The sequence below is a fragment of the Xenopus tropicalis genome, chromosome 1 (genome assembly GCF_000004195.4).
Source record: "Xenopus tropicalis strain Nigerian chromosome 1, UCB_Xtro_10.0, whole genome shotgun sequence".
Lineage (NCBI taxonomy): Eukaryota > Metazoa > Chordata > Amphibia > Anura > Pipidae > Xenopus > Xenopus tropicalis.
In genome coordinates this window covers 59,096,446-59,123,700 of record NC_030677.2, presented here as the reverse complement: position 1 = coordinate 59,123,700, position 27,255 = coordinate 59,096,446, and the positions used below count along the sequence as shown (strand labels likewise).

Here is a 27,255-nt window from a genome sequence, read left to right as displayed (position 1 = left end):
TAGTCCTGACTGAGTGAGACTGTGCGCCTGTCCAAGGTGATCGCGGCACTTCCTGCCCCGCCCCCTCCCGCACACACACAGCATCTCAGCGCCCTGCCCCGCCCCCTCCCGCACACACACAGCCCTCTGAGCGCCCTGCCCCGCCCCCTCCGCGCACACACACATCCCTCTCAGCGCCCTGCCCCACACTCTACTGAACTGAAAACAAAACTTTTTTTCTGGGAGCACTTTCGTTTCAGGTCTGTTGTGTCATTGCGCCTGCTTTGATTGCCTTGCCTTTCAATGGGCGGCCGTAGCTAGTAGCGCAGGCAGGAGATATGCCCGGGAGAGTGTTGCTGGCGGCGGTACAGTAGCAGGGGGCCCTGTCTGTCACTTTCCTCTGGCGCTGTGCTGTTACACGTGGAGAGCCGTGCGTGCCCCCCGGTGCCGTCCCATGCCCCCCATAGCCAGATTCCATGCCAGACAGCCCCTCTCCTCCTACCACTCTGTCCCTCTGCCATGCGGGCTAGATAAGGGGCAGCAGCAGCAGCCTGCTAGTCTGTGCTTTAGCTTCACTGTTTGCTTTACGGGAGGTGGGCAGCCATGGATGGGCAGGGAGGAAAGGGCACCGTTGCCCACAGTAAGGATGAAGCTGCCATGGACTCCTATCTGAGATCTGAAGGGCTGTACAGGAAGAAGATAGCTAAGGATGGCTCATGTCTGTTCAGGGCTGTGGCCGAGCAGGTAATGTATAATCTCCCAACGTCCCCCTTATAATACCGAGTCACATGTTCAGCCTGCGGCCCTCATGCTGCTGCACCTAAGGGTGTGTTGTGGGAATTCTAGTTATACTGTAGATGTAGGCCAAAGGCTGGGCACTAGTGCATGAGATTGTGAGTGCTTGGTGTGTAAAAGTGACCAGACTGTGTCAAATCTTGTGAAACTTGTCTACACCGTTAAATATTCCCCTTTTTTGGATTTGTTGTACTGTTGCTTGCAATTATTATGTTCACCTCTCCACCATCCCCATACTCTCATAAACTCCACAAACTTAGCATTTACACTTACCAGCCTTTGTGTGTACTTTATCATTGTGTGCTGGCCAGAGCTGCAAAACAAAGGCATGCATTGTTCCTGTACATACCCTTAATACATAGCCTAAATATATCATCTCAGACTTGTGCACTAGACATCTGTCACTGTCTCTTTTTTTCTGACTGCTCCTAACATCTGTGACTGCTTTTCTCACCTGTCTCTTTTTCCTCACAGCTGCCACAGTCTTGGGACCTCTCCTCCCACCTGTCACTGTTCCCAGACTGCTGCTGGCATCTATGCTTAGTCTCAGACTGCTGCTCACACCCCTCACCTGCCACTATTATCCAGTTCTCTTTAAATCTGTGCCTATTCCCACACTGTCCCACACACACCTGGCACAGTTCTGTGGCTTCTTCTTGTTCCTGCCACAGTTTCTAGGCATTTCTATGCGCCTGGTACTATTCCTGGTCTGCACTGTCTGTGTTCTACCTAGAAGTCTGTGTTCTACCTAGAAGTCTGTGTTCTAGCTAGAAGTCTGTGTTGTCTGTGTTCTAGCTAGAAGTCTGTGTTCTAGCTAGAAGTCTGTGTTCTAGCTAGAAGTCTGTGTTCTAGCTAGAAGTCTGTGTTCTAGCTAGAAGTCTGTCTTCTAGCTAGAAGTCTGTCTTCTAGCTAGAAGTCTGTCTTCTAGCTAGAAGTCTGTGTTCTAGCTAGAAGTCTGTCTTCTAGCTAGAAGTCTGTCTTCTAGCTAGAAGTCTGTCTTCTAGCTAGAAGTCTGTCTTCTAGCTAGAAGTCTGTCTTCTAGCTAGAAGTCTGTCTTCTAGCTAGAAGTCTGTCTTCTAGCTAGAAGTCTGTCTTCTAGCTAGAAGTCTGTCTTCTAGCTAGAAGTCTGTCTTCTAGCTAGAAGTCTGTCTTCTAGCTAGAAGTCTGTCTTCTAGCTAGAAGTCTGTCTTCTAGCTAGAAGTCTGTCTTCTAGCTAGAAGTCTGTCTTCTAGCTAGAAGTCTGTCTTCTAGCTAGAAGTCTGTCTTCTAGCTAGAAGTCTGTCTTCTAGCTAGAAGTCTGTCTTCTAGCTAGAAGTCTGTCTTCTAGCTAGAAGTCTGTCTTCTAGCTAGAAGTCTGTCTTCTAGCTAGAAGTCTGTCTTCTAGCTAGAAGTCTGTCTTCTAGCTAGAAGTCTGTCTTCTAGCTAGAAGTCTGTCTTCTAGCTAGAAGTCTGTCTTCTAGCTAGAAGTCTGTCTTCTAGCTAGAAGACAGACTTCTAGCTAGAAGACAGACTTCTAGCTAGAAGACAGACTTCTAGCTAGAAGACAGACTTCTAGCTAGAAGACAGACTTCTAGCTAGAAGACAGACTTCTAGCTAGAAGTCTGTCTTCTAGCTAGAAGACAGACTTCTAGCTAGAAGTCTGTCTTCTAGCTAGAAGTCTGTCTTCTAGCTAGAAGTCTGTCTTCTAGCTAGAAGTCTGTCTTCTAGCTAGAAGTCTGTCTTCTAGCTAGAAGTCTGTCTTCTAGCTAGAAGTCTGTCTTCTAGCTAGAAGTCTGTCTTCTAGCTAGAAGTCTGTCTTCTAGCTAGAAGTCTGTCTGTGTTCTACTTTAGATGTTGTACTCTCCTTATACTTCTGTTCCCCATAGCATTCACAGATACTGTCCCAACTCCTGCTGCTCTCTGTTCCTGACTTTATTGTTACCCCTTCTACCCTTCCCCTCTGTGTTAGGACTTCATGACTATCCTTAGACTGATTCTCATTATCAACACCCTCATTCTCAACACCCTTGACTCCAGATTCTGTAATGAGACAACTTCTTTCACTGGTCACTCTTCCCAGATTCTTAGCAAACCTGTCAATGTTACAAATTTTTTTGTCACATCTATAACCAGTTCCTATGTTCTTGTTACATCTCTATATGTACTGCGCACACATGTACCTATATGCACTGCTCTTACATCTGTCCTTGTTCCTAGAATTCTCTTTTTCCCAGACACTATTACAATATTTGGTGTTTTCAGATCACTGTGAACACCCAATACTAGTTAAGACACCTCTTTAAACCTCTTTTCACACCCCTTGTTTGACCTTATCTTTTCTGCACATCCTCATTTATTTATACAGCATTAGCAAATTGGGCTTTACATTATTTTACAAACAGGGGACTTACAAAAATGTAACAATCAAGGGCTAAATAAAAATGTTGGTATCAGAGGACCCTGCTCACAAGAGCTTACATCCATAATGTTTTGGTGTTCCCTGGAATCATACCCACAGTTTTCCCCCCATCTCCGTAACACACCTTTCGCTCGTTGCTATTTTCTTGGTACACCATCACTCTTCACCCAGCCTCTTGCTCTGCCTGTGCCCTTGCACTGCGCATCACTACTCAGCTGGCCCATTGCCCTTCCTGTTACTTCATCAGCCTCTTACTTACCCCCACTTTGCTCCTTACCAGCTTCTTATATTTTCCCTCACACTTTGCCTCTGGCCCTGTCCCCTCTCTGCCTTCTGTGTGGCCCTGTCACCTTTCTCTAGCTTCTGCTGGCCGTGTCACCCTTCACTAGCCTTGCATGGCCTGTCAACCTTCACTAACCTCTGTACGGCCCTGCCATTTTTTGGTAATAATCCAGTCAGCCAACATCTTGGTTGCTGGTCTGAATGCTGGACTTCTGAGGATTCTTGTGATACATTCCTTTATCTTGAGAGCAAACCACTTCTTGTCAGTTTGACCCACCTTTAGGATTAGGGTTTTCTTTATTATATGGCACCCTCGTTGTTAGGTGTTCCTAGATAAAATATATTGTTGTATAATTGCATATTGCGTTTATATTAAACACCAGACAACACATTTAGATCTGAAACACGCAATACTGTATTCTCAGTACCTTTGCTATTATAATATCAATCGCAAAAATATAATTCCCTCAAGGGAATAATACAATGATAGAAATATATGTGTAATTGGATCACATTAACATTCACATAATACATTCAATGATTAGTTGCCAGTGTGCTATATACCATCCAATAAATAATTAAATATTAAAAATATATATAGAAAATAACCCTTATATTTAAAAAAAAAAAAAAATTAATAATGGACAATTCATACTTCATAGTATAGGTATGGGATCCCTTATCCGCAAACCTGTTATCCAGAAAGCTCCAAATTACGGAAAACCCGTCTCCCATAGACTCCATTTTAATCAAATAATTCAGAATTTTAAAACTGATTTCCTTTTTCTCTGTAGTAATAAAACAGTACCTTGTAACTGATCCCAACTAAGAAATAATTAATCTTTATTGGACGTAAAACAAACCTATTGGGTTTAATTAATGTTTTATTGATTTTTTAGTAGACTTAAGGTATGGAGATCCATATTACCCTTGGTCCCGAGCATTCTGGATAACGGATCCCATACCTGTATAAATAAATCAGTCTGTCAATTCATTTCAAGTTCATAATATTGCTATTTGTTATTTGAAATAAGCCAGCATCAATTCATCAGCACTGTGGTGTGTAGTTCAGCAATAATCACAAACTTAAACACAGTTTGTTGGTGGGAGTTATGCAACAGTTAATTGTTACGATATTATATATGCTTATTGTTTTTTGTAGAGCATTTTATATTTGCCTTCTTTAGCTCTTCAGGTTCACTTATTTTGGGCACAGACCAGTTCTTAAAACAGAAACATATTGACTATAATAAAAAAGCAGAACCATCTTATAGGGTTCTGCTTCCGCCAAATGTCCTACACCAGGTGCCAGTTTGTGTCCTCCTTGCTCTGTGTACACTATGGAATATGAATTGGGCCCTAAGTAAAAGTAGTTTTTTTTTTTTTTTTTTTTTTTTTTTTTTTAAATAAGAGGATCCATTATCCAGAATGTTTGGGACCTGGAGTTTTTCGGATAAGGGTCTTTCTGTAATTTGAATGTCCATAACTCCATAAGTCTGTTAAAAATCATTTAGGAATTGAAGAAACCCAATAGGCTTGTATGGCCTCCAATAAGGATTAATTATATGGGATCAAGTACAAGGTACTGTTTTATTATTACATAGAAAAAGGAAATCATTTTTAAAAATTAGAATTATTTGCTTATAATGGAGTCTATGGGATAAGGCCTTCCCGTAATTCGGAACTTTATGGATAATGGGTTTCCAGATATGGGATCCCATACCTGTACTTTTTATTTTTAATAGTCACTAATCCTTTACTGTATTACCTGAATGTGACTATTAAAGGGTCTAACTACACATGTATTTCTCCCACATTTAGATTTATTTGTGTTTAATTTCAGGTAGCAAAAATGCATATATGTTTTATTCTTCACAGTAACTTGCTCTGCACATTTTGATGCCTAAAGGTGGTATTCACATTGATTTGCATACTTCCTGTCTTCTAATCATAGCCTTGAATTCTGGGAAAATTAGACATTAATCTGAAATCTTGGTTCTAATTTCCAATGTTTCGTCTTATTAAAGGGGTTCCAAAAGCAAAATATTTTGATTGATATATGCTTTCTGCATGGCATATGCAACTATTTTGCAATATTTGTAAAAATTTTCTACTGTTAAGTTCACATTTCACAAAGGTCCGCTCTGCACCTTTAGACAGCGAGTGGCTGTGTCTTTCTCCTGCTTGTCCCAACCACAGATAATGCTGCTAATAATTTTAATAAAGGCTTGTCCACACAGCACACATGGGAGACATAGTAAACATTCCTGCATTAACATTATCAGTGGGATTATCAGCGGGTGGGACAAGCAGGAGAAAGGCACAGCCGATGACCACCTGATTGTACTGGGCATCCATGCAGACCACAAGCCAGAGGACATTAATGAAATGTGAATTATGAATGCTTCATACTTAAAACTAGTACAGAATTTTTAACAGTTATATGTTGCCAAGTAGTTGAAGGCCATACAGAAGGCAATAGTCAGTTAAAACATTTTGCCTTTAGAACCCCTCTGACAGCAGATGACCAGTCTGAGCGGCTTCAGCTGTATGTATTTTTGTTGCCAGCGGCATCATAAAAATTAGTCCAGCTGTGGAATATCTCTTAACTCTTGTACCAGCATGTCTGTGTTTTCCTAAGGCATAATTATTTAAAATGCAGAGCAAGTCTTACTGACGTCACAGCCTCAGAATGCTCTGGCTGGTCTATGCATTGCATTACAGTAATCTTTGTCAGCTTCCTCCAGGTATTTCTGTGGTTGTTGGGAATTAGATATAGTCAGCAGAAAGAAGGCCTTAGATTTGTTAACTGATTATGATATATATAGTTATATATACATGCAATATTGTTACTTGTCCTAACATGCTTGTACAGACAGCAGCAACTGCAACATAGAATTGTCTTTGCTTTCCCTGTCATCTTTGTAGATAGTCACCCAACAGTGTCTGTCTGATTTTATGCAGCAGAAGTCACAAGTCAACTGCTTTATTTATACATATGCGTTTCATCAGTGCAGTTCAGAACCATGACCTGCTAGACATTATACTCGTCTTTAATCCCTTCTGCTAAGGGTTTACTAAAGACGAGGACATTTTCCTCCTATTGATTCATATAATGATCTTTGTTTCCATGACAAGCTCTTTTTTGGTCCTACCTGTCCTGCTTCGGCTGTTTCTTTGGCTTCAGCCTTTTTGGTGCCTAAGACTCCTGTAGTTCTGTTTGCTAACAACTTTCAGTATACATCCTTTCCTTATATAGGCTACCTTTTATTTGTATTCTGCCTGTCTTGCACATGCATCCAGCAAGCCCCTCTTCTATCCCCCATCTGCCCTAGCTTCTGTTCTAGTTAGTAGGTCTTGATCTGTCTATATTCAACATGCAATGCAGTTTTAGTCTGGAGGTACTCAACCAATGTTTCCTACTTGTGTGGTTGGGGGGGGGGGGGGTGTTTTGATCAGTTAAACCTAGCCCAAAAAATGTTATCCTGAATGTAATTTTAATGTTAATCATTGGTAGTTAATGGGGATACTGGATAACATTTTCAGTGATGATACCTGCATTGAATCAAGTCTCCCTGTAAATCATGACCTGCAATCTCCTTATCAAACACTTTTACTGCAGCAGTTTGAGTTTAATTGCAGACTTTCCAATCACGTCACTGAATTCAGATAAGTGCACATTACCAGTTGGCTGCTGTGCAAAGTTTTTTTCAACAATGACATTTGTACAGGTATGAGATCCGTTATACCGAAACCCATTATCCAGAAAGTTTTGAATTACGGGAAGGTCATCTCCCATATTTAAATAATTAACATTTTTGAAAATTAATTCCTCTTTTTCTGTAATAATAAACAGTGCCTTGTATTTGATCCCAACTAAGATTGACTAATATTGATAATTGAGATTGATACTTAATTCTTATTGGAGGCAAAGCAATCCTATTGGGTTTATTTAATATTATTTCACATTAATTAATATTATATTATTACCTGGAAAACTCCAGGTCCCTAGTAGTCTGGATAACAGGTCCCATACCTATACTTTAGTCTTTGCCAAGTCTTTACCAGCTCTGACCTGGGAATGTCATATTTTCTTGTGCAATAGGACTTGGCTTCACCTAGATGATGGAACTGGTGCAATTAAGCATCTGTTATTATAAGATATACAGTTAATGGTAACTGCATGATTTGTATTTATGTAACATGCAGTTTCTTGTTTTCCCCTGGTATGAATACTTAGCAACTATTTGTATAGTACTGTGCAATTTTTTTTTCTTCCTGCCTTGAATTATATACACATTGCAGAGCATTTGACCTTAGTACAATAATGGCATACTGTATTGTTACAGTAACAGTATCCCCCCTTTTCAACACAAGTTCAATGAACAGGGCTTGCACTAGATATTTTTTCATGCTAAAAATGAAGCAAGTTCTATTCCAATTTCCTGGTTCTTACAATCAGTCAAAACAGAGCAGCAGATCACAGGAAAACCATCTGTATAAAAAAAAAAAAAAAAAAACCCTGTCTTTCCTTCAACACTGCTGCTGTTAGGCTGATGCCACACCAGGCGTAGGGCTGATTTTTTCGGCAAGCGGAAAAACGCTTGCCGAAAATTCAGCCCTACGCCTGCTACTTGTGCCTGCACCCGAATTAATGGGATACGCTCGGGTGAAGGCACAAGTAGCCGATATACGCATGAAAACGCGAGAGAATGCAAAGTCTCGCGTTTTCTTGCGTATATCGGCTACTTGTGCCTTCACCCGAGCGTATCCCATTAATTCGGGTGCAGGCACAAGTAGCAGGCGTAGGGCTGAATTTTCGGCAAGCGTTTTTCCGCTTGCCGAAAAAATCAGCCCTACGCCTGGTGTGGCATGAGCCTTAGGCTTTGCGATAAGTAATAACTCATTAAACATTGAGCTTCTCAGTGGACCAGTGATTTGCTTTGCTGTGCTCATAAGAACAGGAAGTAGTACTTGTTTACAGTAATAAAAAACAGTAGTTGTTATTTATTTAAAACAATAGACAAAAAGTTTTATGGACAAGCCCTATTTATTAAACTAATGTTAAAAAGAAAACTGTATGTGAGCGCACTAAGTGAAAGTGCTCTGTAATTAAAGCCAGGCTGTATAGATTTGACCCAGGGCATGTATCTGACCCAAGTGCAACTGGCCCAGTATTCTTACTATTACATTGGATTTTTAAAGTGTCCTTTGTGCCCTAGACACTTAATAGAGTTCAAAAATAATATATGAACATGTGTAACTTTGAAATTGGTTCCAGGTTGGGTGCTGTGCCTAATTAATTGGGAACGTGTCCTAGGTCAAAAACAATGTCCTCATTGTGAGAATATTTCATATAAATGTTTATGTTTTCTGATATATACCTTTTTCTTGTAGGTTATGCACTCACAATCAGAACATCTTAAGATAAGAAAATCCTGTATAAATTATTTACGTAAAAATCGTGGACAATATGAAGCGGTAATTACAGATTACAATTTTTTTCTTCAGAATTTTTACTAAAATGTAGGCTGCCCATAAATGCATAGATATTTACTACAGTTCCATCAATTTCTCCATGACCTGTACTATTAACTCCCAATATTATTGTTTTGGCCAAGTAACCATAAAGGAGGGGCAGCCCTGGGTGCCCTGGAGCACTGGCTCTCTTGCTTGAGTTAAAATTTGCCTTTCCTTATCCTTTAACTTGCCTGTACATTTTTGTGGCATGGGAAGACATAAATATTCTGTGCATATAATAGCCTTGTCTGACAGAAAACAACATTATTCATATCCTACCTGCCATCCTCCAGTTGTTTTTGCACTAAACTACTTGTTTTTTTTTTTATATTATTTATAACGGACTGTAGGTTATCCCTGGTTTTATTGAATGGTCAAGTAGTGCTGACTACTGATTGGTAAAAAAAGAAATTCTGACTTGTTTTCTTTTTTTACAGTTTATTGAGGGATCATTTGAAGACTATCTAAAAAGTTTAGAAAATCCACAGGTATGTTGCAATTGTTTATCCCATACCTAACCTGATAATAATAATAAGGTACTTAATATAGTTTGAGAGGAATATTTTTACACCAGTAGATTTTCCAGGACAAATAAAATGTGTTTAGAATTGTTTTTTGGCTACCAGTATTTATTTTTATAGTTTTAAGAGTTGCACCTTATTTTTAAGTAATGGAGCTCCATACCTATTGCAGCCATGGTTGTTGAAGTTCTAGTTTTTATTTACACAGACAAGCAGTTGGCAATGTCCCCTTACAGTCATCCTTGCTAACAGTCCTCTCAGTGTCTGCATAGTAGTTAAAGCAAATATTTGATAAGCAGTACTGTCTGCTCTGTACTTTTTATTTGCAAGAGAATGGATATAATGGATAATAATATATATATGTTCTCCCTTGAGAAATGTGACCAAAACATTGGGATACTAAAATACATTTTCTTTGAATTTTTACACCTGTCCTGTGAGTGAGATATGTTTTTCTTGTACTTATGCACATGCATATTTAACATTTATATATATATATATATATATATATATAATATATATATATATATATATATATAATATTTTTTTTTTTAAATTCATATATGCTAGGCGTTTGTATGTTTGCAAAATTTTAAAACCATTTGTATTCCTTTTGTACAGGAGTGGGTTGGCCAAGTGGAAATAAGTGCCCTTTCTCTTATGTTCAAGTAAGATGTTTATGTGTATACATGGGTATATAAACACATTCTGATATTTTTATTAGCATGACATTTTAACATAGTAACATATTGGTGTTTGGTTGCAAAATACACTTGGGGGGGGGGGTGCCAATAGATTCTCAACCCTCCACTGAGTTAAATTGTTTTGGGCTCCTTTTTGGAAAAAAAAATGCAGAGACCCGGGGATCTTTCTAGTACAGTGCTGCACTGCTGTCTTATCTAGATGTCCCTAGGCAGACTAAAAGTGGCCATACACAGCCATATTTCAGCTGCTGATTCAAGTCCTTCAGACTGATTCGGCAGTTTATCTGCTTGTGTATACCTGACCGATATTTAGCCTAGCTAAATTATCCAGAACTCGATTGGGCAGGTTTGATTTTCCCATCGAATCGGGGACCGCATCAGCTTGTTGATGCAGTCTGATGGCCCATATACCCACCATTTTAATTTAAATTACTTATTGCCCATGTATGGCCACCTTTAGACTTGCGCCTATGCAAGTATGCAATTGAGTAACAGTTTTGAATTTTACTTTACTTGAGTTCATTTTTTTTTTTTTTTTTTTTTTAGGAAAGATTTTATTATTTATCAAGAGCCTAATGTTCCCCCTGCTTGTGTCACTGAGAATGGCTTTTCAGAAAAGGTAAGTAATGAAGGATGTACAGTTTGTCTAACTAAAATCATGTTAGCGCAGTTTGTAGTGAGATGGATACTGAAGCACAATACAGTTTTCATATACCTCTGCCCCTCCCATACAGAAAAAATAATAAAGTAATCACAAATATATCCTCAATCCTGGTGCGTCATGTTAGGCTCAATGCCAGTAAGCAGTATTAGTCAGCTGTAGTAGTGTTAGTGCCTGAGTTGCAATTCGATTGGTCACAAAAACTGAACAATATTAAATTTGCAAAACAAATATGCCAAAATGCAAACCTAATACAGTGGCAAACTGGAACAGTTTTTGCAAGTCTCAGTCAGGTGCTCAGGCCTGGGGTACTTTTCTGCAGAGCATGCAGACACCACATCTTTTGTACCGATTCAAGCTGGTCATGGGCTGTACATTACTAATTCAACCTGGGCACAAACTGTAATGTAATTGCTGAAGTTCTGCAGTGTGTATGCATTTGTAAAGGGAATTCATGGGAACTGCCAAGGCAGAAGTTGTGCAGTATATACGAAAGTACCCCAGGACATGATGTAAAGAATAGAATGCTGGCACGGATAAGAGAGTGACAATTAAAGTCACTGTGGGGTGCCTAAATCACAGTTATTTTTGGTTTCCTTCTGCTTAATCATATAAGCTGCCATGACAAAATTTTGCCAGTACATCTATGATCCAGTCTTATTAACTGGGTAGGTGGGGTATGTTTACCGAGTTTAAATTTGTAGCAGGGCTACTGTTTGTGCATTGGCCTTGGATATAAGTGCTTTCCAAATTAAATGGTCCAATTAAAAAGTTGTTCTTACTTCTTATTAGGTGCTTTTCTAGGTTTTGTTGAATAAGGACAGAGAGTATTATTTCCATCTCTGTCTGTATATTCAAATTCCACCCTTGAGTTTTTATCTCAGGCAGCTCAGCCTTTCTGGACACCTCTCAAACAGGAAAAAAAAAAGGAAAACAACTAGCGAATGCCTATAATGGTTTATAAAAACATTTAAAAAATCTTTTGTTCAATAAAACACTGCTCTCCAGTATAATTCTATAAAAACATATCAGGCAGATAGCCTTTTCCCAGTGTGCAGGTCTATCATTAATATTTTACATAATATTGTTATAAATAAATGGTTTGTGCATCATTTATCAAGATATCTTTTTTGATTGGTCTTGGTAAAGAGTTTACAGATGTTTCTGTTTTGGTGTGTCCTTTTGTGGAAATGGGTAAAAGAATTAACAGTTTTACTATTAACTGTTAACTTCTATCCTAGCATATATCATAAAGAATGAATTCTGATGCTTTTGTAACTTTCCTTTTGTAGATAATGCTGTGTTTTTCTAATGGGAATCATTATGACATAATTTACCCTATTGGTTTTGCTGAAAGTGCCGCTATGTGCCAATGTGAGTATTATTTATTTATTTTTTTAAATAATATTGAATAATATATTACAAATAATAATTTTCTGTAAATATTTTAGAATATTCTGCCAGAATATGTGTAATATTCTGGCCCAAGTGATAAAGCAGATTCCTCTCTAAACAAATATATATATATATATATATATATAATATGTTTAATAGAATAGGTTGAATTACAACTTCCAGTTACGTGCCCATTTTTCAACTTTTTCAAATACCCCTGCAATTCTGCAAAGACTGATAAATCAGGCAATTTGTACATCTGGTTAATGTAGTTCTATTTTTATTTTACACACACAGTCTCCTGCATTTGCAGAAGCAGCTAATCTTATATCACATTAAACTTAACAGGATTGCCTAAATTTGTAATGACATACTTTTAATTACTATTTACCAATACATTCCCATGTTCACTAGGTGATTGGCAGTTGTGCCTTTTCTGATGGCCCCTAACTCCTTGTCATCTCAATGGATTTTTTATAACCCAAGTGTTTATACTCGGTAATGCCATGGTTTTCTTGCTTTGTATTCAGCTATTATTTATGAACTGCTGTATGAAAAAGTAATGGGAGTAAATGTTGGAAAATACACGGTAGAAGAGGACACTTGTGGCCCCAATGCTACAGGAGAGGTATATTGCAGTGATGGGTCAGGATCTGAAGGGGAAGATGTTTCCAAGTAAGTATGTTTCCATTATAAAACTTTATCAATTTATTCAGAAGAATTTAATATTGTTGTTTGTTTTTGTTTTGCTCTGTTTCTTTCTTTTACCTAATGCATGGTGATTTCTGTTTGACTGTAGTAGTTTGGCTCCTGTATTAGTAGCTTCTAATTAACTGTTTAGAAAGTCATGACCATACAAGGTTTTGGCCAAATGTATTCTAGCAATGGTGTAAGTATCAAGTCCTCTAAGGACAAGTATTGTATCTGTGAAGCTGGGGGTCATCTTTCTTGTGTTTCATGTTGTTGGTGTGTTTGGCCAACAGAGGGTACAAAGACCTACTGGGACTAATCATTCTGGAAACAATATATGGATGTAATAATATACCCATTACTGTTAAATGGACATAAAGGCATATTGTTACCCACCAAGTGCTTGTCATGGAATTTTAAGGTCAATTATATCCTTGTTTATTAAATAGTTTTTTGTTTTTTTTTAATACTACATACGATTCAGTGACCCACTAAGCTCCTGTTATAATTGATGATAAATTTATCCCCATCTATAAAGATACATTTTACAAGTTATTTGTGGCTTTTGTGTAACAAATTTAGTATGTGTGCAAAAAGTAATGTTAATGCTTTTCATTTCCTGCAGGAACATTAAAACAAATTTTGCAGATATGAATGGATTTAAACCTCACAAAGATGATAAGGTATGCAAAATATATACACATTATTTAAGTAAACTCAACCAGTAACCCGACTTAAGAGTTTATTTTTTTTAACTACATTTTCTGTGTTTTAAACAATTTAATTTAATAAAAAAAATTGAATTAAATAGCAAAAATTCAGATTACCCTTATATGAAGAGGCTATTTGTAGCTTAAGCTATGTCTAGAATTTTCTTTATGTATTTGTATAAATGTTTTACAAAATTTATATTGTGTACTGTGTGACCTGTAGCATATAGGGAGTCCTTTATCCTAGACAGCAAGTGAGATAGACACAAATAGGAAATTAAATCATTAGGGGCATTTGGAGATATCAGGTGTTTTGCCCACTGCATTTTTGTTCTAGCCCAATGTCTTTATGTGTTTCAAACTGTCTTCTACTGCAGTGTCCACAAAAAAAAAAAGAAGAACCCACTATGTTGCCAAGTGTTCTTCGGTCACTTCACACAACACAGTATAGAAATGTAGAGTATGAGGTTTGGCTGAAGACTCAAAGAGGTAAGAACATTAAGAGGCATTGCATGCAACCAATGTTAACTCTAAGCTGTGTTATATATTTGTTGTATATGCAGGGCAGTTTTGGTGCTGTATGTACTGTATTAATCTAAAAAATGTAGTGACAAACAGGTACTGCTTCAGGCTGCAAGCTAGATACTTGGTTTCATAGAAAAGTTTTCCAACATCTGTCTTCACATAACTGCTGCATCTGCTATTTGCTGTGAAAGCTGCCAGATACACATAGATTTCAAGGGAAAGTAAAACTTACCAAAGATATATTGGTTTGTTTTGCTTTGAAACGTTTCCACTTTGAAGATATTTACATTTTAATACTCATTCCTCCTACTTAACTCCCAACTCCTCTTTAGTCACCTTTTAATATAGGTTTGTGGCAAAATTTAGCAATTTTGCGAGGGGTGAAAATTTTCATAAATCTGTGCTATAATTTCACTATACGTTTTATTTTGCTAAATCGGGTTTTTTTCACTCTTAAAAGAAAACATGAGTATAAAACACCATTTATGCTAATGCATAGGGAATAAAATTTGATAAACACCCACTGACTTTAATGTATTTGGCACGAGAAAAAACACATGGAAAAACACCCATTGACTCTAGTGCATTTGGTGTTCGAAAAAAACACCCACTGACATCAAAACATACGGCAAAAGTTTTCCATTTCGCAAATTTTGCCATGGTTTTGCAGATTTTTTGGCAACCAAAATGTGGCAGTTTTGCTCATCACTAGTGGCAACCCTATAATTCAGTGCCACAGGACCCACTGATGGGTGAGTAGAGAACAAATCACCTACCTCAATGTGCCCTATGTGCATTTGTGTTTGCTGTGGTAGATTTTATATGTGTTCCATCATGTGGCAACATAGGCAATTACATCTGCATTGACAGTGTTCTTGGGTACAGACCCTTGGAGATACACAAATCAGCTCATAGCTCCAACATAAAAGAATCCACCAGCTGCCAAATGCAGATACAAACACACATGTAAGGTCTAGGGTTGCTACCTTTTCGGGAAAAAAAGCCAGCCTTCATATATTTTTCATCTTTGCTCTCTACTACTAAGATTACAATCAAGCATCTTTTTATGGGCTGGGTTGGCATTATTTTTTCACCCAGTGAAAAAAAGGCAGATTGCTATCGAGGTTGAATTGGAACTACAGTGGATATAAAAAGTCTACATACCCCTGATAAAATGTACAAAAATGAGACAAAGATAAATCATTTCAGAACTTTTTCCACCTTTAATGTGACCTATAAACTGTACCATTCAATTGAAAAACAAACTGAAAACTTTTAGGTGGAGGGAAGAAAAACAAAAAAACTAAAATAATGTGGTTGCATAAGTGTGCACACCCTCTTCTAACTGGGGATGTAGCTGTGTTCAGAATTAAGCAATCACATTCAAAATCTTGTTAAATAGGAGTCAGCATACACATGCCCTCATTTAAAGTGCCTCTGAGTAACCCCAAATAAAGTTCAGCTGCTCTAGTTGGTCTTTCCTGACATTTTTTTAGTCGCATCCCACAGCAAAAGCCATGTTCCCCAGAGAGCTTCCAAAGCATCAGAGGGATCTCATTGTTAAAAGATATCAGTCAGAAGAAGGGTACAAAAAAATTTCCAAGGCATTAGATATACCATGGAACAGTCGTCATCAAGTGGAGAAAATATGGCACAACAGTGACATTACCAAGAACTGGACATCCCTCCAAAATTGATGAAAAGACGAGAAGAAAACTGGTCAGGGAGGCTACCAAGAGGCCTACAGCAACATTAAAGGAGCTGCAGGAATATCTGGCAAGTACTGGCTGTGTGGTACATGTGACAACAATCTCCCGTATTCTTCATATGTCTGGGCTATGGGGTAGAGTGGCGAAAGCCTTTTCTTACAAAGAATAACATCCAAGCCAGGCTACATTTTGCAAAAACACATCTGAAGTCTCCCAAAAGCATGTGGGAAAAGGTGTTATGGTCTGATGAAAGCAAGGTTGAACTTCTTGGCCATAATTCCAAAAAATATGTTTGGCGCAAAAACAATATTCCACATCACCAAAAGAACACCACACCCACAGTGAAGCATGGTGGTGGTAGCATCATGCTTTGGGGCTGTTTTTCTTCAGCTGGAACTGGGGCCTTAGAAAGAGGGAATTATGAACATTTCCAAATACCAGTCAATATTTGCACAAAACCTTCAGGCTTCTGCTAGAAAGCTGAACATGAGGAGGAACTTCATCTTTCAGCATGACAATGACCCAAAGCATACATCCAAATCAACAAAGGAATGGATTCACCGGAAGAAGATTAAAGTTTTGGAATGGCCCAGCCAGAGCCCAGACCTGAATCCGATTGAAAACCTGTGGGGTGATCTGAAGAGGGCTGTGCACAGGAGATGCCCTCACAATCTGACAGATTTGGAGTGTTTCTGCAAAGAAGAGTGGGCAACTCTAGTAAAGTCAAAATGTGCCATGCTGATAGACTCATACCCAAAAAGGCTGAGTGCTGTAATAAAATCAAAATGTGCTTCAACAAAGTATTAGTTTAAGGGTGTGCACACTTATGCAAATACATTATTTTTTTTTTTGTTTTGGTTTTTTTCCCCTCCACCTAAAAGATTTCAGTTTGTTTTTCAATTGAGTGGTACAGTTTATAGTTAACATTAACCTTTTTAGTGCCATAGGACGTAGATTCTACGTCCTAGGTACCAAGGGACCAAAGTGCCATAGAACGTAGAATCTACGTCCAATGGCACTATCGGGTTTACAAGCGCTGCGCTCGCTTTTAAAGCAGCGCAGCGCTTGTAAACCCCTCAGATCCCCCTAGGCAACGAGCAGAGCAGCACATACTCACCGATCCGGGTCCCCCAGCCGCACCGATCGTCGCTCCAGCCAATGACAGCAGTGGACACGCATTGATGACGTGTCCACTGCTGTCCCTTTAAAAGTCGCCGCCTACTGTCGGCTCCTCACTCCTGCTGCGCACGTTGGACATGGTGGAGCTCCCCTGCTGCCTTCCTGCTGGATTGATCGCCCCTGATCGCCTGCCTGCCTTGGGTAAGCTGAACTACAACTCTCTACCACTGTTTATTTTGCTTATTTCTATCTCAACTGTCTAAAAAAAATTTTTTTTTTCCATTTTTTCTTCTATCTTTGTCATTATTACACTTTTGCACACATACACACTTATTTACAACTTTCCCAAGCACACACAGACACTTACACACACACTTACACTTTTTTTTATTTCTTTCTTTCTTTGCTTTCTTTGGCAGTCTTTTTTTTTTTACTAAAACTTTATTTCTGATCTTGCTCTATAATTATCTGATTTATTTGGTTGCATTTTAGTGTTTTTTTTGGCATTTTCCTAATTGATTTCTGTTTTTTTATTATTTTATTGTATTGTAACTTTTGTATTGCTATTGGGTGCTGAATTTGCAGTGACGTTGGTGGATCCAGGGCTCTGACCACCGATTTCATTGCAATTATTGTTCTTCTGTTGGTTTAGGTGGTTTTATTGGATTTTACTGATTTTATGGTGTTTTATCTTTGCATTGTTCTTTATTGTGTGTTTAGTGCCCCCAAAAAGGTTGCTTTTGCAGTGACATTGGTGGATCCAGGGCTCTTACCACCGATTTCATTGCAATTATTGTTCTTTGATTGCTTTTAGTGGTTTTATTCCATTTTAACTTCATTTGATTTCAGTTGTTCTAGAAAGGTCCACAGGTGCTAAGATTGTTCTGGTAGTTTCTATTGCCAAGGGTTAGGCTGATGCCACACATGGCGTAGGGCTGATTTTTTCAGCAAGTGGAAAAACGCTTGCCGAAAATTCAGCCCTACGTCTGCTACTTGTGCCTGCACCCGAATGAATGGAATACGCTCGGGTGCAGGCAAATGTAGCCGATATACGCATGAAAACGCGAGACTTTGCATTCTCACGCGTTTTCATGCGTATATCGGCTACATGTGCCTGCACCCGAGCGTATTCCATTCATTCGGGTGCAGGCAAAAAAAAAAAGGGTGCATAGAGTGCAGCCCCAATATTTTGCATTTTCAGGTTTGGCGGCCATGTACTTATGTGCAACAAGACATAGGTATCGTTTTATTCAGGGGAACTTGCAGATTGATGTTTAGTAAGTTTTTGGTAGTTGCCATGGAGATTTTGGGGAGAAATCTAGGTTTGTATCTGGTTTTTCCTTGATTTCTGACCAAAGCGCTGACTTCTGCAAGGGACTGCGGCCACAATTTTCCATGTAGAAAGAAAAGAGTGGTGTCTCTGAATAGCTGAAGGTGTGCACTTTTTGGAAATATGTAGTTTCCGGGGGTTATTTCACAGGTATGGGGGTGTTTAGACTAAATAACTGCAGGTAGAGCAAAGCCCCCCCTTATGCATTGCCCCTGTTTTGGGGCATTTGGTGGCCACGTCTTTATGTGCACCCATACATATGGGGTATCGTTTTATTCAGGGGAACTTGCAAATTGAGGTTTAGTAAATTTTTGGTAGTTGCCATGGAGATTTTGGGGTGAAATCTAGGTTTTTTATCTGTTTTTTCCTTGATTTCTGACCAAAATCTAGGTTTGTATCTGGTTTTTCCTTGATTTCTGACCAAAGCGCTGACTTCTGCAAGGGACTGCGGCTACAATTTTCCATGTAGAAAGAGAAGAGTGGTGTCTCTAAATAGCTGAAGTTGTCTATTTTTAATCAATATACAGTTTATATGGTTTTTTTCACAGGTAAGGGGCAATTTTGTCTGAAAAGCTTTGAGATGTGCACATAAATTGCAGCCCCATTATTATGCATTGCCCCTGTTTTTGGGCATTTGGTGGCCACGTCTTTATGTGTACCCATACATATGGGGTATCGTTTTATTCAGGGGAACTTGCAGATTGAAGTTTAGTAAGTTTTTGGTAGTTGCCATGGAGATTTTGGGGGAGAAATCTAGGTTTGTATCTGGTTTTTCCTTGATTTCTGACCAATGCGCTTACTTCTGCAAGTGACTGCGGCCACAATTTTCCATGTAGAAAGAGAAGAGTGGTGTCTCTGAATAGCTGAAGGTGTGCACTTTTCAGAAATATATAGTTTGTGGGGGTTATTTTACAGGTAGGGGGGGTTAACACTGAAGAACTGCAGGAAGTGCACATAGAGCGCAGCCCCCAAAATTTCAACTGAAATTGCCCTTATGCATTGCCCCTGTTTTGGGGCATTTGGTGGCCACATCTTTATGTGCACCCATACATATGGGGTATCGTTTTATTCAGGGGAACTTGCAGATTGATGTTTAGTAAGTTTTTGGTAGTTGCCATGGAGATTTTGGGGAGAAATCTAGGTTTGTATCTGGTTTTTCCTCGATTTCTGACCAAAGCGCTGACTTCTGCAAGGGACTGCGGCCACAATTTTCTATGTAGAAAGAGAAGAGTGGTGTCTCTGAATAGCTGATGGTGTGCACTTTTCAGAAATATATAGTTTGTGGGGGTTATTTCACAAGTAGGGGGGGGTTAACACTGAAAAACTGCAGGTAGTGCACATAGAGCACAGCACCCACATTTTTAGCTGTAATTGCCCTTGTGCATTGCCCCTGCTTTGGAGTGTTTGGTGCCCATGTCTTTATGTGCACCCATACATATGGGGCATCATTTTATTCAGTAGAAGTTTGTCTTTCAAATTTGCCTTTGTTAGAAAATTTTTATGAGATTTTTTTGTCAAATCCACATTTGATCATGCGTCCAAGTTTACGTTTTAGAAAAAAAAAAAAAATGTCAAAAAAAGTTCCAAATTTCACAATGCACTGACAAAAGGTATTTGGCTTTTGAGTGAAAACTACATTGCACCTAGAAACCTGAAGGTCTGTAGTTTCAAAAGATACCAAACATGAGGGGATATTTTAGATTTACATATAAGTTATGCTGCATCAACTGTTAAAAGCGCTTTTCCGCTTTGTTCTGGTGTGATATTGTACTAAGTATTGCTTTAGTTTGGGGGTTACTTCTGGACAGGAACTGTGGGGTACCACCACATATTTGGTATCGTTGGACTTGGGAGTATCAGGGCTTTTACAAACAACAAAAAAAAGTGTGTAAAATTAACTTTTCTATGGAAAAAAAACTCAAAATATACAGAAATTTTTCATTATTTTTTTTTTTTTTTTTACATATTTCACCCAAAATACACATCATATCTCCAGAAAAGTTATAAAATTTGGTATGTATGTCGAAGCCCAATTTGTGACGAAAAAAACGATATATAATTTCCCTAGTTTCGTGGAGGTTTTCCTACCAAAAAACATTGTTAAAGTGAATGAGTACAAAATGCTTAAAAAACATCTGGCACGGGGGGAACCGAAATGACGAATTCGGCTGGCACTTAAAGGGTTAAAGGTGGAAAAAGTTCTGAAATGATTTATCTTTGTCTCATTTTTGTACAGCACAGGAACATGACATTTTATCAGGGGTGTGTAGACTTTTTGTATCCACTGTATGTCCTCAGGATGCTATTGACCTTTACAGTCCATGCTCTACTACTGAGTTGTCGAAGAGATCACCAGTTGTCAGCTGTCTCAGACAGGCTCCTAACTCTGTCCTATTTGCCTATGAAGCAGCAGATTGGGACAAACAGCAAGACATTACCTAGCGATGAACTGAGCTGAGCTAAAGAAATGCTGCCCTGATTGCAATTTTATTTAATTTTTTTCCTATGAGGCTTCTGATCATCTGAAAAGGAGAAATATAGTGAGACTTAGGGGCACTATTGAGAAAACTGAAGGTATGCCTGCAGCCTGAGATTAACATTTTATTAGCCTTTCCTTCTCCTTTAAGGTTAAAACCTTAAATGGAACCAGGAGCTCTGTCCCAAAGAATGGGAAACAGTCCCATACAAATAGGGGGGGGGCATTTACTTGGTTTTTCTTTTCCGTGATTTGTATTTCTTTGTACAAAAATATGATTTTGTCATGGAAAACAAAAATGTGAAAGTAAAAATACATCACCTAAATACTGTCGAGATCATGTAGAAGTCAACGACAGGTGTTCTTTTTACAACTGGAAGATCTGTCTTTGCTTTGTGGTTTAAATGCTTTTGGAGGTTTTTAATGTGCTAATTTGTGGGTGAATAAGAAAAAGTTGCAGTTTTCGTCATTTTTTCATGTCTTTTTTGTTTGTTTTTTTAATTTGGATTACTAGACATTCCTGATTTTGTAGAAATGAGTTTAGTTGTGGTTTCAAAAAAACTCTAAAACCACAAAATCCAAATGTTGATGAATGCCCCGTTACTCTTTTTGGTGAAATTTTGCATTATGCATGCAGGCAGTGTTCTCCTGGCACAAATGTTTCCTCTAAGCTGTCCATGCACACTTATGTTGAGGCCACTGCACACTGCAAATTTTGTGCGAGTACCCGGTTTTAAAATGTGGGCACAAAATAATTTTTTTGTGCACATAGCCAAGAAGCAATTAAAGGGAACACTGCATGCAACTGAAAGGAATGGTTTTTAGAGAAATTCTAGCCCTTTTTATTCATTAGCTTAAGCCAGTCTGGCCATGTGCTGTGTGCATTATCTAGTGCCTTCAGATATTGTCCTAATTAACTATTAAAGGGTTTCTTTATACTTCCCTTTCAATACACTATAAAAATATGACAGCATAGGGGCTGCTTGGTTTGTCTTACTAGAGACACATAGGATGAAGTTTTACTGATATCTTTTGGGAATGCCTCACAAGCCTTAAGTCAAATGCAGAATTTGACTCTCTGACACAATGTTTCAGGTGTATGCAAATGCTTCTGACAATGCAACAAAATATTTGACATGGTTAATACTGCTATTTAAAATGTCTGTTGTTTTGTTCATTTTTGCATTTTCAGTTTTGTCAACTTTTTTTCCCCTTCAGATCAGCAGAAACTTGATTTCTCTATTGCTGCCGGCATGCAGTATTCTGTCGGTGACAAATGCCAGGTAAGACTTATATAATGGTTTTGTACTTTGCTGGTTATGCCTTTTTGTTTTGGTAACTTGCTGTGGTCTTCTTTGGGGGCATTAAGAGTGTGTTACAGTGCTGAAGTTGCCACAAATTATTTGGTTTAGTCCACTTTTGTTATCAGACTAAAAGCATGCCATCAAATGTGCTGTGTTTCATGCACCAACAGAGAATGTCAGTGCCTACGTGAATTTGCTGAGGGCTGGGGGTCCAAAATGTAAGACAGATAGAATGTGAAAGTTTCCAAGCTATTGCTTGCACTAGAACGTTTAGGCAATTGGTATAGAGGGCAGGTTTAGGGGATTTTGACCAAATATCATTGACTTCAGACAACAAAAGCCCTTAAAAATGTAGTTAATTGTAGCTATTAACTTTGTATATATTTGTATAATAATTTAAATTGCTTGTGTGACGATTGCAGGTTCGTGTGGAGCCAGGTGGGAAGTTTTATAATGCCCACATACAAGAAGTTGGTACAGAAACTGGACCAGTTATTGTGTTTGTCGAAGAGCTTGGAGAAAAGTAGGTTGATTTTCAGTTTACAATATACTATAATTAACTCATGGGCATGTTCTTTCGCAAAGGGTGCTAAATTCAGAAACAATATATTGTCAAGTAAGCATAGTGCAGACATAAGCAAAAATAAGATCGATCTATGTGTGCGTATGTATATATGTATGACAAATAAAGGTCCTAATAAGGACTGAAATATTGGATGTAAACTAGAGTGTACTATTCCTACTTGTGTGTGTGTGTGTGTGTATATGTATGTATGTATGTATGTGTGTGTATATATATATATATATATATATATATATATATATATATATATATATATATATATATATATATATATATATATATATATATATATATATATATGTATATGTATATACATATATGTATATACATGCACACAAAAATATCTCAGTGTTGTCAAGGTATTAAAATGGCAATATAACTCTGGTAACTGGCATGTTTTGACTGAAGAACTATTAATTATCGAGTGAAACATTTTATCTTTTTAAAGACACGCTGTTCAACTGAAACACCTTAAGCCCATTCCTCAGACAATCATTAGTACAGAAGGCTGGAACACAGTAGCAGGGAAAAAGCAGAAAAAGGCTCTTCCAAGTGGGACAAATGCACAAACTGGTAAGAAACTTGCCTCTGTTCTTCTCATCAATAAGGTCAGCATCTGCTTCAACAAGTTCATTATAAAATGATCTATACCTTATTAATGTTTTTAGAGAAGGATTACAGAGGACAAAAGGGCTTTGGCAAACCAGTGAAACAGCAGGCTGCCCAACCTCTTCGACAACAGCAGGCAGCTGGAAACAAGCAGTATGGGCTTTCTTCTCAGTTGTCCGATCAAGCACCCCAATCTGAGAATAAGGGAAGAAGCAAAACTCCCCCAAAAGTGCCTGGAAGGTAAACACACCTTAGAGAGAGAGAAATGCTAAGTGCTAGGTTGTTTCTTGCATTATAAGAAATTGTCAGGCTTCAGAGTCAGTGTGATGAGAACAGAGAATTGTATAAGAAGCCTAGTAGACTAGAACAGTCATCATTTGAACCCAGCTTCTGAAACAAGAATATGTAAACATTGTCTCATCCGTATGCTACAAAAACATATTTGCTTAGAAAGACTTTATCCCTCCCTTATAAATTGCTTCAGGTCCATGTACTTCCAAATATTGTCACACACATCCTAATTAGAAACTTATTTAAAGCTCCACTGTAAATGGTGAGGTCTGTGGCACAGATTATTGTAGTTAATATTTTCTATGCTTATTTTATAGGGTATACACAATGGGAATCTGTGTTGAAATGAATTCACATCACCAATTTTTTAATTTAAACAGATAATTCAGTTAACAATCATGTCAGGTTGCCCTGGTACAGTCAAGAGTCGAATAGGATACCATATTCTAGAAAAGGCATTTTATGCTAATGGTCATGACTGAGAAATAGGTCTCCAAGCTGTTTAGTAATAGCTTGCATAACCCTATTTAATACAGTGAGTTTAGTCTTAGACTTGATCTAGTTCTTCTGTATGGGCTGTGTTGAGATGTTTCTCTTGTTCAGCTGGTTTCAGTGCTCGCCCACCTGTGCTATCAACTGATTTTATAGACCTGCGTTTTGTTTAATCAGGAAAGTGGAGCGGGAGCGAAGTGAGAATGTCACCTTTGGTTTGACAGTGGAAGAACGCAAGGAGAAAGAGGCCATTGAGGAATCCAAGTCTTTGTATGAGATGCAGAGCATGGACAAGGATGCGTTCCCTGCCCTTTCAGTGAGTAATACTTTATTTAATGTCCTATGTTATGACATGGGGTGCTTCGTTAGAGGAGGTGAAGTGATATAAAACCCATTAAGAAGGATCTTTGGAAAAATTAAACACTGAGAGACCATTTGTGCTTAGTATGATATGATGTTTTATGGTTTAAGAATGGTGTACACAAATAAATGTTAGATGTGTTGTGTTGCTATGTTTGTAATTAATGTAATAAAAGGCATATTTTCCAAGGTCTAGTTACACACAGCCAACTGATCCGATAATTGCTTCAAAAGGTATACCAGTAAATGGTATTCATTGGTTGCTATAGGTAACTAGAGCTATAGCAAACTTTGCACCTTTTTGATACATAACTCTCAGTATTTTTATGATAATCACTAGGATTTTCCTAACATTGACACCCCAAGTGATTAAGCCTTTACTTGTTCTTTAAAGCCCCCAGCAATTTGTTATCCAGTTTTATTGACAGCTTCACAAATGCAGATTTATTAATCGGTTCTTTTGCATTTTTTCTTAGTCTTTGCCTATAGGTGAGCGAGCGGTTCAAAAAACTGAGGTCTTCCCTGTGAAAAGGATACCAAATGTGATCACTGAGAACACCAGGAGAAAGTCAGAAGGAGAAGATCAGAGAGATAAAGGTTTTATTTCTAACCATGTTTTAGGGCTACTTTAATAAAAATAACATGCATTATAGCACATCAGTTGCATAGATCTAGCTCAGTGTTACTGTGTAACATGTTGGTATGCTGTCTTTAAGTATAAAAATATTTTTTGGTTAGGAAAAATTGATGATATATGTAATTATATTCATTCATTTAATTTCAGCTTCTACAGCTCAAGCAACAAAAGGCAGAGATCAAAAATGTTGTGATGTAAGTAAAATTCCGAATGGAGATTTGTATTTAATTTTTTTTTCTATTTTTTTTTTTTTTTTTTTTAGGGAGAATGACTCCCAAATTATATTTTTGCATAATGAAAAACTACTGGTTCTGGCTCTTGAAAAGTGTAGTAGGATCCTTCTGATAGAGAACTGAAGGATTGACTTTTGCTATACTGCCTTAATAGTCAAAACAAAAGATACTGCTTTCAATTGTAATTCTGTTTTACAAATACATTTAAAGGAGAAGGAAAGTCAAAATCTATTAAGCACACTATTAAATAGTACTACTATTGCTGTGTAAAAACGCTATATTCCTGGCTTGCCTAATGAAAGATTTACAGAGATATACATACTAGAACTTACATACTTGTTTCAGTGAACGGCGCCGCCATCTTGTCCAGCGTGTCTGTATGGGCTGAAAAGCACAAGCCAGCCCCCCCTCCGCTCCCCGCTCCTGTCACAAAGATGCTGCAGCTCCCCGCTCCTGCCACAAACCCCCTCAAGCTCCACAAACCCCCCCGCTCCTGCCACAAACCCTCCGCTGCTCGCAGCACCTGCCCCCCCGCTTCCCCCACCTGCTTGTCAGGACGCTATGTCGCCATGGCAAGTGGACGCTCCTGCCCTGTGCGCATGCGCCGCCTGCAGTAACAAGTCGCCAAGTCTTGAAGGAGCGATGCATTATGGGAATCTTCTCTACCCAGCTCAGCGTTTTTTTTTTTCTGTTTGGCTTCTGATCTTCTGAACGGGTGAAGTATGGGGAGACTTAAGGGCACTATTGAGACAATTGAAGGTATGCCTGCAGCTTGGGATTAACTCTCTTTTAGCCTTTCCTTCTCCTTTAAAACCATTTAATTAATATATACTGGAAAGTTACTTATTACATTTTTTTAAAAAAAAAAAAAACGAAAAAAAAAAATTTTTTGTGTAGATCTGTTTTGTAGCGGAATGCTGATTTATCTTTTTATTTCACAGGAAACAGTTAAGCAGTTAACTTCCTCAGATGCAGATGATTTGCCCAGTACGCCTGTTCTTCGAACATCTGCTGAGCACCAGGCTTCACCCATAGTGCCTTCTACTCCCTCAGTTGTAACATCCTGGCCAGGTTAGTCCAGTCATATGGTGTCTCATTAAAGGATATTGTTATTTGGTTTTTGCAGTGTTTTTTTTTTTTTCCAACCTTTACAAATTTACTGAGAATCAAAATGACCTAGGAAAAAAACAAAGATAAGATATATCTGGTTGATAGTTACATAGTTACATAGGGTTGAAAAAAGACCAGTGTCCATCAAGTTCAACCCATCCAAGTAAACCCAGCACACTTAACCCACACCTACCAATCTATACACTCACATACATACACTATATATACAACCACTAGTACTAACTGTAGATATTAGTATCACAATAGCCTTGGATATTCTGATTGATCAAGAACTCATCCAGGCCCCTCTTAAAGGCATTAACAGAATCTGCCATTACCACATCACTAGGAAGGGCATTCCATAACATCACTGCCCTCACCGTGAAAAACCACCTACGCTGCTTCAAATGGAAGCTCCTTTCCTCTAATCTAAAGGGGTGACCTCTGGTGCGCTGATTGTTTTTATGGGAAAAAAGAACATCCCCCAACTGCCTATAATCCCCTCTAATGTACTTGTACAGAGTAATCATGTCCCCTCGCAAGCGCCTCTTTTCCAGAGAAAACAACCCCAACCTTGACAGTCTCACCTCATAGTTAAAATCTTCCATCCCCTTAACCAGTTTAGTTGCACGTCTCTGCACTCTCTCCAGCTCATTAATATCCTTCTTAAGGACTGGAGCCCAAAACTGCACTGCATACTCAAGGTGAGGCCTTACCAGGGTCCTATAAAGGGGCAAAATTATGTTCTCATCCCTTGAGTCAATGCCCTTTTTTATACAAGACAGCACTTTATTTGCTTTAGTAGCCACAGAATGACACTGC

The 27,255-nt window shown here is 38.4% G+C and overlaps 1 protein-coding gene across 1 annotated transcript in view; it reads left to right on the top strand.

Moving 5' to 3' along the window:
• Positions 1-203: 203 nt before the first annotated feature.
• otud4 (OTU deubiquitinase 4) overlaps positions 204-27,255 on the top strand; it is a 43,095-nt gene continuing 16,043 nt past the window's right edge. Inside the window, 17 exon segments of the mRNA NM_001079130.1 lie at positions 204-723; positions 8,852-8,935; positions 9,412-9,462; positions 10,117-10,163; positions 10,746-10,818; positions 12,153-12,234; positions 12,786-12,930; positions 13,571-13,628; positions 14,033-14,144; positions 22,033-22,097; positions 22,541-22,641; positions 23,150-23,274; positions 23,370-23,550; positions 24,271-24,409; positions 24,930-25,050; positions 25,238-25,284; positions 26,265-26,394. Coding sequence (NP_001072598.1) covers positions 583-723; positions 8,852-8,935; positions 9,412-9,462; positions 10,117-10,163; positions 10,746-10,818; positions 12,153-12,234; positions 12,786-12,930; positions 13,571-13,628; positions 14,033-14,144; positions 22,033-22,097; positions 22,541-22,641; positions 23,150-23,274; positions 23,370-23,550; positions 24,271-24,409; positions 24,930-25,050; positions 25,238-25,284; positions 26,265-26,394 — 1,702 coding nt within the window. The 5' untranslated portion in view covers positions 204-582.